Source organism: Chelon labrosus, assembly GCF_963514085.1.
Source record: "Chelon labrosus genome assembly, chromosome: 14".
Lineage (NCBI taxonomy): Eukaryota > Metazoa > Chordata > Actinopteri > Mugiliformes > Mugilidae > Chelon > Chelon labrosus.
The window spans coordinates 1,112,565-1,130,286 of record NC_140347.1 but is presented as its reverse complement, the minus strand read 5'-3'; the positions used below and the strand labels follow the sequence as shown (position 1 = coordinate 1,130,286).

At 44.7% G+C, this 17,722-nt stretch overlaps 1 protein-coding gene across 1 annotated transcript; it reads right to left on the bottom strand.

The window, feature by feature from the left end:
- Positions 1-9: 9 nt before the first annotated feature.
- On the bottom strand, positions 10-15,840 carry asap2b (ArfGAP with SH3 domain, ankyrin repeat and PH domain 2b). Its single transcript, XM_084560866.1, has 28 exons — positions 14,281-15,840; positions 11,271-11,343; positions 10,413-10,558; positions 10,205-10,279; positions 9,700-9,749; positions 9,256-9,385; positions 8,623-8,708; positions 8,463-8,538; positions 8,298-8,384; positions 7,867-7,970; positions 7,579-7,648; positions 5,882-5,969; positions 5,746-5,794; positions 5,513-5,679; positions 5,278-5,411; positions 5,018-5,112; positions 4,755-4,944; positions 4,270-4,355; positions 4,068-4,183; positions 3,833-3,900; positions 2,994-3,101; positions 2,671-2,905; positions 2,004-2,102; positions 1,643-1,919; positions 1,507-1,562; positions 1,057-1,121; positions 854-973; positions 10-765 (listed from the first exon to the last, which is right to left on the bottom strand). The coding sequence occupies exons 1-28, from the start codon at positions 14,404-14,406 to the stop codon at positions 691-693; spliced, it is 3,051 nt and encodes a 1,016-aa protein (XP_084416992.1). The 5' UTR covers positions 14,407-15,840; the 3' UTR covers positions 10-690.
- Between the last annotated feature and the right edge of the window lie 1,882 nt (positions 15,841-17,722).

The window sequence follows — 17,722 nt, the reverse complement described above, 5'->3', positions numbered from 1 at the left end:
AACAAAAAGTCATTTATTCATTCATTCATTCATTTATTAAACATTGGTTCATTTTATCTTCCCATTTGAAGCATCGTCTGAATTCATCCTGAAACATGAAGAATAAAATAAAATAAAATAAAAACAGCTGGAAGCAGGAGAGAAAGATGAAATACTGTTGATTGACAGAGAAATTATTTGTTAGTCGGCAACAATTTGGAGCCCGTTGGAAAAACTAAAGTAAATAAATAGAAGGAGATGAAGAACGACAGGGAACGAGGAAGTAAAACGACTAAAAGACTCAAACCCAGATTCATTAGAGGTGTTTTTAATAAACTGACCTCCCACCAACAGGTTAAATGAATAAAAATGTGACGTCTGTCCTGAAACACAACGGTCACAGCTCAGGTTTGATGTGGCCAAAAGTATGTGGACGAAGCTTTTCTTTATGTTTATTGGAACAGGAAAACATTAAACATTAAAACCTGTACCTAATGTTCTGGTGCAGAAAGAAACCCAACAGGAAAAAAGAAAAGAAGAAGAAGAAGAAGAAGAAGATTATTTGGTTTGTTCTTCTGTGTTTCTTTCCAGTTGAGTTGGTGTAAGTACTGCTCTCTGCCTGGGGGGGCGCTGTGCAACAGGTGGAAACAGAGATCAGCTGATTTCATGTCCTCTCTCAGGCCGTCTGACGGAGACGGCGTCCGGCGTCTTTCACTCGGTGATGAAGTGAACGAAGGTGACGGGAAACGCTCCCCGACGACTCGGCTCGCCTTCAACATGACCTACCTGAAACACAGAAGACGGAGACGTTAAAAGCTCTGAGGACGGGGGCGGAGCTTCCTGTGGGGTGAGGGGCGGGGCCTTTGTCACTCACCCACCACTCGCTGTCCTCCTCCCCCTCTACCACGATCACCTCCCCCTCTTTGAAGGTCAGCTCGTCTGGATTATCGGCAGAACAGTTGTAGATGGCCTTCACCCTCTGAGGCTTCTGCTTCTACACACAGACCACAGTCAAGATCAAACCACGCAACCAAAGCCCAGCCATAAAACGTTCAATTTAACAGTCTGAGGACGTACTGAGAAGGTGGATCTGGGTTTGGGAGTTGGAGGAGACAGACGCTGGGGAGATCTGGACGGAAGACCTGGAGGAGACAATGAGTCTGGTTTGATGAAGAACGAGAAGAAGAGCAGGAATAGGAAGAGGAGAAGGAAGAGGAGAAGAATAAGAACAAGGAGCAGAAAAAGAACAAAGAGTAGACAAAGAGGAAGAACAAGGAGCAGAAAAAGAAGTACAAGGAGTAGACGAAGAAGAAGGAGCAAAAGATGAAGAACAACAACAACAAGAAGCAGAAAAAGAAGGAGTAGATGAAGAAGAACAAGAACAAGGAACAGAAAAAGAAGAACAAGGAGTAGATGAAGAAGAAGAAGAAGAAGAAGAAGGAGCAAAAGATGAAGAACAAGAAGAACAAGGAGCAGAAAAAGAAGTGTTAGTAGTAGTTCTAGTAGTAGTAGTAGTAGTAGTAGTACCTCGTTTGTCCATGGAGCCCATCCTGACCGGAGGTCTCTGAGGACTCTTCACTGACCTGGAATCAGTAGAAATGAGGTCAGACCGGTTCAGACCAGTAGAGGTCAGTTCAGACCACGTACCGACCCACGTACGTACCCGGTGGGGGATTTGGGGGATTTGGGGGACTTGGGTCCCGGAGGTCCTGGAGGTCTGTTGCCCTGGTGACTGGGCACAGGAGGGGGCAGGGCTGGAGGTTTGTAGTGGGGCGGAGGCGGTGGGACGGAGGGAGGAGGCGGGACCGGAGGTTCTTGGGGGATGAAGGGAAGTCCAGCTGGCGGGGGAGGCAGCGGAGGGAGAGGGGTGTTCTTGGCTGACATGGTCTTCACGTCCAACATGCTGGACCTCTTACTGACAGGAGGTCCCACCGGGAGCACTGGGAGGAGAGAGAGCATCGCTAAGCCCCGAGTTATGTCTGCAGGTTCATCCTGCGCCTGTAGCCGGTAGGTCAAACACTCACCGTACATGGACGTGTTCCTCTCTGGGGTCTGAGGGTTGGGGGGGTCCGAGGACGAACGCTGTCGTCCTACCGTTTCTATGGCAACGGGTTTACCACCACCTGATCCCGGAGAGAACATCAGACCACCATTGTGATCATTATACAATCCAGAAGAAGATGGAGATTTCCTCGATGTTGTTCACACATGTAACTCCCCAGGGAAACCAGTCACCAAGGCATGCTACATATCAATGCTAAGCTAACTTTCACGACAAGATGACTGCGTTATGTTTATTATCTGTAGTACCACCTTTAGACTACTAGATGGAGGCAAAGGATCATCAATTAAACTAAGACAGAAGATAATAAAACTAGATCAGCTACATTTTTGTGGATTTGATGAAATATTGAGACAGAAGAAGAAACTCTGACATGTTGACTGAGAAATAAAAAGTTTGTCTGAGTGTTTTCTCTGTTAGCTGAGGCTAGCTGGTTAGCTCCAACTATGTGATGCTTGGTATCAATAGAAAGAGAAGCTTCTCTAGTTTCTAATGAAACCCAGCATGGCAGAGTGGAGCAGAGAGGATTGTGGGTAATGTTAGGTTCCATTTTGACTGCCCCCCACACTTACGAGGATCCTTATTCTTAGCCAGTTTCAAATTTGTTTGACAAAGCGACGACCTCTGACCTCTGTTTGGTGCTCTGGGGGGCAGCGGTGGTGTTGGGCCCGGCGGCGGCAGGTTCAGGTCCAGCATGGTTCCGTAGGTCTCATTGCTGATGATAGTATTAGGGATGGGAGGCCTCTGTTTGTCCCGGGCCAGGCCGGCCACGTCCCGGGCCAGTGCCGCCAGGTTGGACTGCATGGGGTTACTGCTGGACACGAAGCAGCTGACAGGACGCTCGTCCCGTCGGTTGGGGATCGGCTGCAGGACAAACAGAAAGCATGGTGTAACTTCCTGAACGCAAGAGATGAAGCTTAACGGCGGATGCTATCAAAAAACTACTTCTGACCTTGTCTTCCATCTCGTCCTCGCTCTCGTCCAGGTCCTCGTTTTGGAGACGCCACTCGTACTCAACGTGAACGTGGACGTTAAACTTTCCCGTCTGGGCCTGAGTCAGCTGGAACACAGCGTTTGGAACTGTTATTACTGCACATCCATCAACGGGTGTTAGCCTCGCACATGTTAGCTTAGCCTCACTTAGCTTTTATTAACCTCTTAAACCTTGAAGGGAGCTGGGGGAGGTTAAACTCTAAAATGACCAAATAAATCTGGACTACCTCCAGAACCATCAGGTCCATGTTCCTGACCCTGGTCTCTATGGACCCTGGTCTCTATGACCCTGGTCTCTATGGATGGGTCAGACTTCAGTGTCATTAACATTGTGTCTGTTCCTATGTCTGAACCAAAGAACCCAAAGTGTTCCACATTGGGTTTTTACCTCTTGAAAGGGAATCTGGCTACAAAATCCTACTGATTCCACTACAGGAGGCAACGTACACACAATTCAACCTTTGGACATTTTATTCAGCCTGGACATCATCACATTCTACCACTGTGCACATTATACAATCCAGAAGAAGATTGAGATTTCCTCCAACTATCACTACAAGATGGCTGTATTGTGTTTATCTGTAGTACCACCTTTAGACCACTAGATGGTGGCAAAGGCACAATGATCAGATTCTATCAGCCAGTCAGTTAGCTGAGGCTAGCTGGTTAGCTCCGGCTATGTGATGCTTGGTATCAATGGAAAGAGTAGCTTCTCTAGTTTCTAATGACACCCAACATGGCAGAGTGGAGTAGAGAGGATTGTGGGTAATGTTACGTTCCATTTTGCTAAAGTCTCACCAGCTCTTCACACTGAGTATGTCTCAGACGCTTAGCGATGTCCAGTGGCGTTTCTCCAGCTTCATTGGCTGAGGAGACAAATCCAGATGTTTAAAACATTCGATCTCAAAAAAACTCTTTGAACTTTAAAATCTTGACAGACAGGACAGGTGCCTAAAGGTGTTTGTGATAAATTAGCAGATATATGAATGGAGTCTGGTCCTTTGTCTGTATGAGGTCATTACAGTCTTCTTACTGATGGACACGGAGGCTTTCCCTCTCAGCAGCAGCTTCAGACACTCGCTGTTGTCGGTCAGGCAGCAGTAATGCAGCGCCGTGCTTCCTCTGGACGTCTGCTTGTCCAGGTTACCGCTGAAACAAACACCTCGTCATTGCTACACCGAGCAAAGACACTGAGACACACTTGTCTGGAGGCGTACAGGTGCTTCACCCGTTACCTGTTTTGGGCGAGGAAGTCGACGATGTGGAGGGAGTTCCTGTCGCCCATCCGGACTGCCAGGTGGAGCACCGTCTCTCCGGGTTCCTGACAGAAACAACGTCTTCAGAGATCAGAGACACTCGACTCTGAGACCTCTGCTCCACATCATCAACACTTCACTGATAAACCTGCTGTAAATAATCTGATCCTCATCATCTGCCCCCTGGTGGATTCATCCAGGCTCTGCAGTCAGTAGCTTTTGGCAGCTACTTCCAAAATGGCCGCCGTTTTCAGGGAAATCTTTGCTGATGTTGAAAATGTTTTGCTAAGGATATCATTTATGTTGTTACTGATATTTCAATATGAATATTTACTATAATTATTTAATACTTTACACAGACAAACGCTTATGGATGACCTCTTACAGCAGCTAAGGAGACACAAACAGAGGACAAAGACAAGACCAACAAGTACTACTGTCAAGTTTTATAAGTGGGGTCGTACGTGTTCGTTGGGTTGTGGGGCGGCCTCCATCAGGTCCACCCCCTCAGCGTAGACCTGGATGAGGGACAGGATGTCTCTGTTCCTGACGGCCTCGTACAGAACCTGCAGTCTGGACGCAGCGTCGGGACAACGCCGCTGGGCGAAACGTTTCTCCGTGTACTTGGCCGTGATGTAGTCCTTCCTCATCTGCCTGGAAGACAGAGACAACGAGTCAACTCCAGGACACGTCCACGGACCTGAGCCCAGGGGGGACAGGCACCTACATGTCGCTGGTTGAATCCGGCTTGGTGACGCCCTGCACTGACAGATCAGCCTCCATGATCTCGTTGAAGCTGGCGTTTCCCACGTTCTTCGCCAACTGAAACACAACATCAAACTCCTGGTCATCCTACAGAGACGCTTAAAAGTTTCTGTTTCTTCAGAGTTTTCTACATTTCTTCATAAAAATGACTCAAAACATCAGATGATTTACAATCAAGCTCTGATTTCCCTAACTTCTCCGTGGACAGTGAAGGGCACTCACCAGCAGCTCGGAGGTTCCCAGGACGTCCAGGTCCAGACTCTGGATCCTGGAGTAGTGGACGCCCATCTCTCTGTGGATCCCCGAACACTCGATGCAGATCAGCACCCCGAGGTTGGTGGACAGCCACGTGGGACCTGACGGAGCGTTAGCAGGAAACACTGACAAACTGCTTCAAACATTTAAATTAATCTGGTGGACCAGGTGTAGAGGTCTAGTGTGAACCGCTGTTTCTGACCTGCAGCTCCACAGTCGCAGCAGCCGTCGTTGCCGCTCATTCTCTTCACCTCTCCTACGATGGCCTTGGTCAGCTCCTGGACGATGTTGTTCTCTCCTTCGTCCTGCTCTCCTTGGAAGGCCTTGTTCAGCGCCTCCTCTTTGCTGTTCTGCAGCACCGACACCCATCTGAAAGACAACCCACCGTCAGCGAACGCACCACCGAGGCCAGAGCAAACACCTGACCATACTCACATCTGACACTCCCCCTCGTCCTCGGCCTGGAAGTGATACGTCCTGTCGTCTGAGGGAAGGACACGGACAGGAAATAGTTAAGACGGTAGTTAAAACATGGAGGGGTTTATTTTAGCGTGTTAGCGTGTTAGCATACGTGTGAACAGGTCGAAGCTCTTCTTCTCTTCAGGATTCCTCTTCACCTGGCCGGTGAGCAGGTTGATTCTGATTGGGTCTTTGTTCGGCTGCAAGACAAGACGAAGGGACAAAGGTGAGACAGCGTCAAACATGGACACCCAGAGTGTCCGACCTCCAAAACGTTCAGACACAATATAAAACTCATTGAAAATGAGACTCAGTAATCCACCGTCAGGTCATCAACATATAACATTCATTGTCTCCTGAGGACGAACTTTTCTAACCTACTTCCAGATGACCTTGTTGCTTCCTGTCAGTAGTTGTTGTGTTGATTGTTGTTGTTGTTTTGTTTGTAGAACTATTGAACTGACACGTTACTTAGAAAGACTTCACTAGTGTACCTAATGTTTTGGCGAAGGAGTGTACAGTTCAAATCAGTTATTATAGATTTATTACTGGTTTCTTTGACTCATTTTACATCTTGTTCTGACTTCACTAGTGTACCTAATGAAATGGACAGGGAGTGTATGGAACTGGTTCCAGTAAATAATCTGAATTATCTTTTAACAGTTTAAACCATAGACTGTAAATAAAGATAGAACAGCTCCTCTAAAGTGAAGCCAAATCAAGTAGAGCTCCCCCTGGTGGCTGACTGCAGTACAGGTCATAAGCTCCACCCCTTCTATGTTAGTGGGCGGGGCTTGGGCCAAATTAAAACACTAAAATACACGTCAAATAATTTATCTTCATGGATAGTTTCTGTCATTTTAGGTAGTTAATATAATGTTGATGAATGTTCAAGTGTTAATGTTTTTGGATAAGTTTCGTTTTAGTTATTTGACGCTATAGAAACAGGATGTGACATAAAGGTGACTACCAGTTGCCATGCCAACCACTCTGTAAAACAATCCAGTGGGACACTGAGAGTTGTAAATAAAAAAATAAACTAGTCCAGAGTATAATCCATCATGTCCTTGTAACAGGTGGAGGTAGAGCAGAGCGTAGTATTAATTAAACTAAAACATGAGTGAGTCTGGAGGAAGTGTGGGCGGGGCATCAATATCACGGCTCCACGTGGCTCAACCCTCAGACCGTACTGATCAGAATCATTTTGACCAATGAGAGGAAGAGGAGACGTGTAGTCCATATTTATATACAGTCTATGGTCTAAACTCTCACTGAACACCTGAGCTGATTTATTTCATCCTGATTAAACTGATGTGAAGTGAAAGATGGTGAAAGCTGAAGCAGAAGTAAAAAGGCTGAAGCTCAGTGATGAATAATAAAGACAACCCATGTCCCCCCCGTCCCCCCGTCCCCTGTCCCGCCCCATCTCCCCCTGTCTCCCCCCTCCTCCCCCCAACATCTCTAATCGGTCACATTTTAATCCAGACTCGTCCTCTTCCCACCCTTCTCTTTTTCATCCTTTTCCTCAAGCTCTTCCTTCTCCTGTTTCTCTTCCTGTGACGCTTGCTCTGTCCTGATTGGTCGTTTGACTCGTCACGTAAAAACTTCAAAATAAAAGACAAAAAGAAGGAAGAAAAAAAGAAAAAAGAAAAGAAGAAGCAAAAATAAGAAACTAAATTTAAAGAAAAACGAAAAACCATCAATGGCAGCTGATGATGAACCCGTAAGGTGGCTTCTGATTGGACATGCAGGTGGGAAGGGGGCGGAGCTTGTCATGCAGGAGGACCAATGGGGAGAAGAGGATCTTACCGTGCCGTGGGAGATGAACAGGAAGCCGTTCTTCACCGAGCACTTCCTCTTCTGCCACACCTTCCTCAGCCTGAGGACGAGACGGACCAATCAGACGACAGGGACAAACACCTGTAACCGTGGCAACCACATCCTCGGAGCAGAGACTGGAATGCGTTTCGTTTTCCGTCACTAAAATATTTTGTTCACGTTCTCCAAAGAAAGTGAGGCAGACAGGACAGAGGGCCTCCAGGTGAGGGGGGAGCCGGGGTTCTCCTGTGGGATTCTGGGACTTTGAGTTCAACTCACCCCTCGCTCTTCTTGAAGAGGACGCCGGAGCGCTCGGTGCCGTGGGCCTTGTTCCCCTGCAGCTGATGGAGGCTGTAACCGGCGCTCTGCTTGGCCTGAGCGTCCTGGGATGAAATTAAATGAAATTAAATCACGATGGGTCCAGTTCATCCCTCTGATAAAGACTCTTACAGTAGTAGAAGAAGAAGATGAAAATGGTTGGGTCAAAAAAAAAAAAAACATCCTGGTATTTTGACTGGAGTTGGTCAAATGGTACTTTGAACTACAACAGTAGAAGAAGAGATAGAAGGAAATGCAGAGCAAATCCTTCAAAATAAAAGAGTTGAAGACTGAGCTCTACACTGTAGAATCTATGACCACTGTGTCTTTAAAGCGTAGCCGTGCTGGTGGAGGTGGTGTTCTAGTGAAACCAGTAGTCATGTCCTCGTCACCTCTTTCTGCTCCGACTGCAGCGAGGCCTTCAGGACGTCCCGGAGCTGAATCAGCTGTTTCCTTTCTCCGTCCTGACTCTGTTTAATCTGCACAGAAACCACAAGACACTCAGCTCTCAGCCCTCAGCTCTGATCAGTAACCAGACGCCAGGTCGCCGTCCTCACCGTCGTCAGGTCTGAGGCCAGTTTCTCCACCGACGGCTTCAGACTCTCCACAGCTTTCAGTCCGTCCTGGAAAAAACTGGACCAAAAAAAAATACACCACTCAGTTATTTCCTCCTGAGCGTTAGACGACGTCACATGATGCTTTCATGGAGAGACGTACTTGCACTGAGCGTGGAAATACTTGATGAGGTTCTGGAGGAAGTCGGCGCCTTTCTTCACTTTGATCTCGTTGACTTTCAGCAGATACTGTAGAGACAAAAAGATTCACCGTTCACAGCTCAACGGTCCACGGACAAAACCTAAAAACAGAGCTCAGACTACAGGACTGTTACTGAGATTATCCTGAGAGATCAGGAGGCAGTGAACGCACCACCTCAGGTGATCTGACTGTAGAGAAGAAGAAGATGAAGAAGATGATGAAGATGACGATGACGACGTAGAAGAAGAAGAATGACTACTGTGGCTTAAGTGATTTCATAAATGAGTGTAGATGAGAAAATGGTCTGGTGTCTGTTCTTCACTCAGAACCAGAGGAGATAAATTAATCTCCGTCTACAGTAGCATGCTAGCTAACGTTAGCCTAGAGGGTTAGAATGTTTACTGTTGCTTAGCAACGCCATCAGCTGCTCCATGTCCTCATGGACTGGTTTTCCTAAACATCAAACATTAATCTGTGAGTCTGTGAAGATCTCACACTAGCAGATAATCTGATCTGATCCTCGTTCACAAACAACAACCTCAACCTTCCTGTTTCTGTAACAGCTGACCTCTGACCTCTGACCTCTGACCTCACCTCACACATCTGCAGCTGGAACATGCGTCTCTCCTTCTCCATCTCCTCTGCGATCTCTCCTCCACTGAACTCGGTTCTGATCATCCCGTGCTGCTTGGCGTGTTCCCTCTTCTCCTTCTCAATCTTGGCTCTGGACACGTTGAAGGAACCGGTTCAGACTAACAGAGACTATGTTCTGAATGATAACAGTAACCTGCTGATGCTACGTGATGCTACATGATGCTACGTGATGCTACATGATGCTACGTGATGCTACATGATGCTACGTGATGCTTTATGATGCCACATGATACTACATGATACTACATGATGCTATGTGATGCTACGTTATGCTACGTGATGTTACATGATGCTACGTGATGCTAAATGATGCTACGTGATGCTACGTGATGCTACATGATGCTATGTGATGCTACATGATGCTACGTGATGTGTTTCTCTTACAGCTTGGTCTCGTAATCCTTCCAGGATTTATCAAACGGCTTCTTCAGGTCCTGAAGGAAAACAGAGACACGTCACAGCTGGTCTGTCTGAGAGAACTCTGATAAAAACTAGTTTAGTTTGTTAAACTGAACCAGACGCACAAGAAGATGGAGAGAATTACTGGTTTGATTTAAAGAGCTGTTTTAAAATGACATGAAGTAAAACAGATGAACGAAATTCATGTTGGTGATGCATAAAGGAAGAATTTAACTTTTTACACCTAGAGTCACAGAGCTAACCAAAGCTAATGTCACAGAGCTAACTAAAGCTAATGTCACAGAGCTAACTAGAGCTAACATCAAAGAGCTAACTAAAGCTAATGTCACAGAGCTAACTGCCTCTAACATCATAATCAGTTGTGTAACGAATTAATTTTATGGTTCTGCTCCTTTAACTTTAATCTTTTAATGTTTTCAGGTTCGTTTTAATAAACATATTAAAGTATTTTAAAACTAAACTAACAAACCCCTTTGACTCCTTTCAGATCTCCCTTCAGCAGACTGTCCAGAGGAAACATGATGATGTTGTTCATGTTCTGCATCTACAAACAGGAAGTCTTGTTAAAGCACAATGTACATACATATAATACATATATTATATATATATATATATATATATATAAATATATCCTGTCTGCAGCTTCCCATCAGTCTGGGCTGGTCTCAGACCCTCACCAGGTTTTTGAAGAGCGCTGTCAGCTCTTTGGTGAACACGGCGAACTTGAGGAAGGCCGAGCCGACCTCTGTGTCCTCCCTGTACACACAGTTGTCCCCGAACTTCTCCATGGACTGGATGTACTGCTCCTCATGTTCCACGTGAGCTGCAGGACAGAAACAAACCCTCAGACAAACCGTCCCATCAATCACACCAGGAACATCAGGAGGGACCACGTCCACCAGCCAGAACACAACTAAAACTAAATAAATGACAATTATACTACACTACAGATTAGAATGAAATAAATATCAGATAATAAGGTATAAAACAGAACAAATGATTTATAAATGAAGAAAAACATTAATGAAGGTCAAAACTTTGATGATGTCACTGTGAGCTGGATTCAAAAGTCTCAAATCTACATGGAGACAATAACAACAGCAGATACCTACTTTAAAAACTACTATATATATGTGTATATTATTATATTTATATGTTTATAGTATTTAATGTTTCATCCTGCAGGACAAACGTGCTGCGTGCTGCCTTCATTGATCAGAATGTGCTGGTGTCCACATACTTCTGGTAATATATTCAGTGTTTGTGGTTAACAGGACGTCCTGTGAACGTCTTGGTTAGGATTCGTCTGTCCCTCGGCATGCTGGGACAGGAGGCGGTATGACAGGAATGTTAGACTCCGCCCGCCTCACCGCCGCGTTAACAAAGCGCTCACAGGTTCAACGAGTGGAAAGCTTCTAATTTAACAGGCTTTTATTTTGGTAGCGTGTCTGACAGAGTGAGCGGCCGCAGACAGGAAGCTCGAGGCGTCGTGACGCGTTTGTATTTTAGTTGAGACGTGAAACCGAGTCGCTCACCCAGACCAGACGTGTTGATGGCCTTCACAGACTTCTTGATCTTGTACAGAACCGACCGGTCCACGTCCAGAACCTGAGGAGAACAAACAGGAGAACATTAATAGCACTTAACATGGAACATGGCTCACCGGCCACTTCATTAGGTACACCACTGAACACATGTGCACCAAATCTTCAATCTTCAAACATGCTAAGCATAACGTTAGCTTCATGGTTCATCCTCCCAGTGCCAAGACACAAGCTTCTTCTCTTCTGTTTTGTTTTTGTTGAGCAAGAAAAGACTAAAGAAATAGTTTTAATTTGCAAATGGAGATTTAGTTTTGAAGGAGGTCCTGTAGCACCACTACACTGACAGTCATGATCCCCAGAGGACAAACCATAATCAATAGGCCTCCATACCACCACGAGGCTAAGATTTAGAGTCAGACTTCCCTTGACCTCAGATAAAAGTCGCGTTTAACATGTTAACACGCTAAGCTAACATGGTGAACAGGGTAAACATCATACCTGCTTAGAAACAGCATGTTAGATTAGTTAGCATAAGGGTGCTAGGATGACGATAGATTGTTCTGTGACCCTACAAAGTTTGGGAGGCTAGGAAGCTAGGAAGAGCTACTATTAGCTGGGAGGCTAGGAAGCTAGGAAGAGTCATTGTTAGCTGGGAGGCTAGGAAGCTAAGAAGGGCTACTATTAGCTGGGAGGCTAGGAAGCAAAGAAGGGCTTCTGTTAGCTCCTCCTCGCTGTCAGCTCTCTGAACACTTGTTTTTGGGTGAGTCCTCTAGCTGGAGGACCTCTGTCCTCTGAGACAATAAGTGGACATGAAGAACCTGTTTCCTGTCCTCAGCTTGTCTTCAGTCTGATTAAAATAAAAACTCACCACCGACACAAATACACCTGGTTTTCAGCTCAGTGTCGGTGACGTTAAACCGCAGAGTTCAGCCTGGTTGACCTGACTCTGACGTGTTCGTGGTCACCTCAACGTTCGTATTTAACTTGAACGTGACAGAGTTTCTAAAACACCAGAGACAGAACGAGGAGCAACAACCAACACCACAGAGAAGAACAAGTGAGACACTAAAGAAGAACTACAAATAAATGTAAAACGAGTTTAACACCACAAACACAACTTAACTACCAGACAACCACAACTAAACACAAGACTGCACACAGACACAAACTACAACAATATGCACAAAGAGCTGCAAAATGATTTAAAAACAACACAGACACTAAACAGGAAGAAACAACTGAATAACTAGAACAGACACACAACAGCAACAAGTGAAACACATGATCAGATTCAGTCCTTTTCATCTCTATAAATCTTTTCCATGTTAAATATTAAACACGCCTCCTGCAGCTACAGAAACATGTTTTATTCTGGTCTCTAACGGGATGGACGAGTTCAGACTGGACTAAAGGAGAGAACACAAACATATTCATTAGAGGCAGAGGGAGGACGGGGATGAGACGGGTCCTGTCTGGACTCGATCGGACGGGTGAGGCTCTGTTGTCGTCGCCTTCGGGTCTGATGGGCGGGACCATCCCAGCATGCAACAGGAGGAGGAAGACGTCCCAGGTTTACATGTATGTTTGAACCACGTTCAGGAAAATAAACTGACGTGAGCTCTGAGACACTAGATCAGAGACCATCAACCTGTCAACAACCACCAGGAGACTCTAGCTCAGGGGCCCCTGTGGACGTTGGCCCCAGGTCCACAAGACTACTTCAACATGACTGAAAAACCACCACAAATACACAAAACTACAACTACAGCACAGAATAAAGAACAAACATGCACAAACACACACAGAGACACATAACAACTATACAAGGACGTAAAACGACAACAAAAGATGAAAAACTACGACAGAAACACAACTACTACACACAAAGGTACCACCTAACTACAACACAACTACAAAAATACACTAAGCTTCAACTAAAGGAACACAAAGACATGTATACAACTACAACCCCTAACATTAGTCATACAAGACACGGCTACAAAGAGACGACAACAAAATAATACAACAGAGTTTTATCACAGGCAGAACGACTGAAATATCACAACATACACAAAACTGACACAGACATAATCACAATGCAGACACACAAAGATGGAGAATAACTGTAAAATGATGTGAAACCACAACAATAGACGTACAAACCACTAGAGTCACAATAATAACACAAAGGCACCAAAACTACAAACTGATGGAAAACAACCAAAAAATCCCCAAAACATTAAAAACAACTGAGCTGCATCACAACAGAGACACAAAACTACTGCAAAGAGACCCACAACGAAATGAAATGAAAACAAAGAGACGTACAACAACTAGAAAACTGGTTGATCAAGATCAATAACAGCTGCAGAGACATTTAAACATCACAACAGAGACACAAATAAAGATCCAAACAAGCCCAGACACACAAAACAACAATAAACGGAAGGAAAACTCAACAACAAACAACACAAAGAGACACGAGGGCAGAACCACCTTCAACGAGAAACTAACAGATGTAAAACAACCGTAGAGGAACAAAAGACTACAAATAAAGATGAAAAACAAAGAGACAATAAAAACTAAACCTGGAGTAGAACGACGACCAACACAAACACAGCTGAGACGCTTCACATGCAAACAAACCACTGTGATCATCAGCTCACAGAATGACTACAGTCCTGCCAGAGTATAGTCTGGGGACCCGGGGTGCCGGGGGCCCCTAAGCATCAAGAGGCGTGACTCCCTTGGACCTTTGACCTTTAGCTGCTGCTTCCTGCAGCCTTCAGTTGAGAATGTGCCTGATCATCAGAGCGTTGCCAAACAAAAAGAGGCAGTGGAGACGTTTGTGTTACAACAGCAGGAGGAAGTGAAGCCGTCTCTTCCTCTTTCCACATGAGAAACAGAAAAACTCTCTCCAGACACTAAGAACGGTTTAAATTCACCTCTCCTCACATTAACACAGTGAACCTGATCATTTCATCAAACCGGCTCGGTTTACCTCCTCCAGAGCCGCCACCGTGTTCCGGCAGTGGGACATCCGGGTGGTGAAGCTGGACGTGGTGGGGGCTTTGTAGTCCTCATTGGTCTCCGCAATAAAATCCGTCACAGAGATCAGGGCCGGCATGGTGACCCGTCCGGACGCACACGAGCCCTCGACGGCGCACAAGCTCAGAGCGCAGGCGCAGGTAGCGCAGCCACACCTGGGCCGAGTCCGACTAAGCGTCACAAAGTGCCTCCAAAGATCCTCTGCTGCTTCCCGGACGCGCTGCTCCTCATCCCCAAACACTCAAATCACATTCTGGAGCCCGACGTCGGTTTATTGTCCACGTTTGTTCCGCGGAGTTGGAGCACCGACGGTCCGTCACATTCCTCCGTCCTGCGTCTCACCTGAGGAAGAACCGGGGGGGCGGAGACACTGAGGGAGGCCAGAGCGCTCACTCTGCTGCTGTTTCCTGGAACCACGCACCACAGAGACTTTTTAGGACACGCCCACAACTTCATTTAACACATAACACTTTCTGACAGGTTGGATTTAAATACTCAATAATATTTAACTATCACACGTTTAAGAGACATTTAAATAAAAAGATAATTCAGCCCCTAAATAAAATGAACAATGAAATAAAAACCACTGCCCCTAGGAGCCATCATAAACACAGCTGACTTCTAACAGTATTTAAAGACTTTTTGATCTTTAACATACATGAAATATGACTTCAGTTGATTCTAGCTAATCTTATTCAGACATTTAGGAATATAAACTAGATGTGGTTCTGGTCTGGTTCTATCAGGTCTGTTTTAGAACTCATTACTGTCAAAGCTCTTCATGGTCTCAGTTAAATCACTGAGCTTTTAGCTCCATACAGGTCAGAACCATAGACAGTAGAAAGATAGAACAGCTCCTCTAAAGTGAAGCCAAATCAAGTAGAGCTCCCCCTGGTGTCTGGCTGCAGTATAGGTCATAAGCTCCACCCCCTCCATGTTAGTGGGCGGGTCTTGGGCCAAACTAAAACACTAACATACACGTCAAATAGCATCAGATCCTCAGAGGTCTACACAGCCCCACAGCTGAGGATTAATCTATTTAAGGAAAACAGATCATCTGACTCTGATCTCCTTTAAATCTCAACTTCAAACATAAATTATTCTGAGAGCCTTTCCTGGTTTTACTTGACTACTAAGTGAGTTTTAATTAATAATCACAGGTGAGTTAGCTGCTTCCTGGTCGGCCTCAAGCTGATGGGTCGGCCCCAAATGAGTGGGTTCTGGTTCTGGTTCTGGTTCTGGTCCTCCACTCAGCTCAGAGTCTCCTGGAACTACAAGACAATGACGTCAGGATGCTCATCCTTTAATTGTCTCATCCCAGATATTTAAGTCAAAGCAGCCTCCAGCTGTTAAACTAGGTCCATACTGTTCCTCCACCACCATCCTCAGCACTGGCTCCACACAGGGCTGAGTTATACACTCATACCCACCCTACCTACACCATTAGATGGTTTCTAGATGACACCACCAGATGACTTTGAGGAAACTTAAGAATCTCCTCAGATTTTAACCTAAATTAGTAATAAACTGATTATCTAGTAATATTGAAGAGCTTTGGGACTACATATAAGAGGTTGCCAACATTTGCTCTTATACAACATCAAACAAACCAGCTTTAATATTCAAAGTATTTATTGATAAGATGATACAGTGAAACACAATATATACGTAAACGTATCATAAAAATTACAAAGTGTGAGTCAGATGCACGGCAGAAAGGCTTTCTTTCTTTGTTGGTCCTCTTGGTGTCTGAAAGACGTCCACATTCAGTATGTTGGTCAGAACAAAGGAATTAGTGGAGCAGGTGATTTTAGCCTCCTGTAAAAGTTAGCAGCTCTGTGCTAACTGGTGTCCTAGCCTCCTTTTACTGGTAAACTTAGCAGATACAAGCCTGAGGGTGATGGGGACAGAAATAGTGTCCCCCTCTGTGTCTACAACCATGTCTACAGTTTGTTTTCATGTTGCTTAGTAACTGTCAAACAGATGCAATACTTATTTACACCATCTAAATTACAAATGTGATGAATCAGAAGATATTAGAATCCACTGTCAGCAGACTCTGGAGTTGTCTTTGTGTCCTCAGATTGTGGAGGACGTGTGATGTTGATTGGCCAAGAGGAGGAGAAGCTGGAGAGATGTTTCCCAGCACTACCATGGTTCTGTTGGACAATCCAACTGAACAGTTTCTTATCTGGTCCTTCCCTCATCTCTGTTTGATCTTCATGTGTCCAGGATTATCCAGATAGAAGTGATCATCAAAGTCAGTCCAGTTTATCCTGGAGTTCAGTGGTTAGGAGATCATTCCACTACTTCTAAGACCAAACTATTGGGCCTGGGTACTAACGCACTCAATATTGGTGTCTGGCTATCATAAATAATGAATAATTATAGAATTATTTATTATTAAATAATTGGATCTGAATTACTGGATCACCTCGGGGCACCACCCTTCTGAGAAGTCAAAAGATAGCCAATTGATCAAATCAGTCCCATATTTACTAAATTGTCAGTTTGTATTTCTGATTGATAATTAACTTAATAACTATAACCAAAATTATCACATTAACAGCTAGTTAAAGTTGATGGAATTTAGAGTTCTTGACAGTGTAGAGGTTGGCAATATTCATTCTTGTGCAACATTACACTGACAACAGGTGTTGGGCCTGGGTACTAAGGCACTCAATATTGGGGTTTGGCTATCATGAATAATTGATAATTATCAAAAATAATTATTTATTATTAAATAACTGGATCTGAATTACCAGATCACCTCGGGACACCACCCTTCTAGGAAGGGATAGGCAATTAATCAAATCAGTCTCATAGATTATACTAAATTTTCAATATGGATTTCTGATTAATAATTAACTTAATAACTATAACCAAAATTACCATGTTAACAACTAGTTAAAGTTGAAGGAATTTTGAGTTCTTGACAGTGTAGAGGTTGGCAATATTCACTCTTGTGCAACATTAAACAGACAACTGGTATGTTTAAAAGACATTTATTACAAGAATAAAAAACATACAATCTAATTACAGTGTACTCTATACAGGTGTGTGTGTGGGGATGTGTGTGTGTGTGCCAAAATGGCCGCTGGTTGTGGGTGTGTCAAGATGGCCGCTGGGGCCTTGAGGTTCTTGAACACAAAGGAAACAAATGCTGTTGAGTAGGGAGACTCAGACTATGTGCTGGCCAGTAGATATGTGGAATGTGATAAGGGTTTTATGAGGTGCCAGGTTAGAGGAAGAGTGGTTAGTTTAGCACGCAAGACCCTGAGTCTATGTGTTGCATAATCTAAACATCAAACCACTATACTATAAACACTCAATAAACACAAATATTCAATTCAATTCAATTCAATTTTATTTATATAGCGTCAATAACAATACAA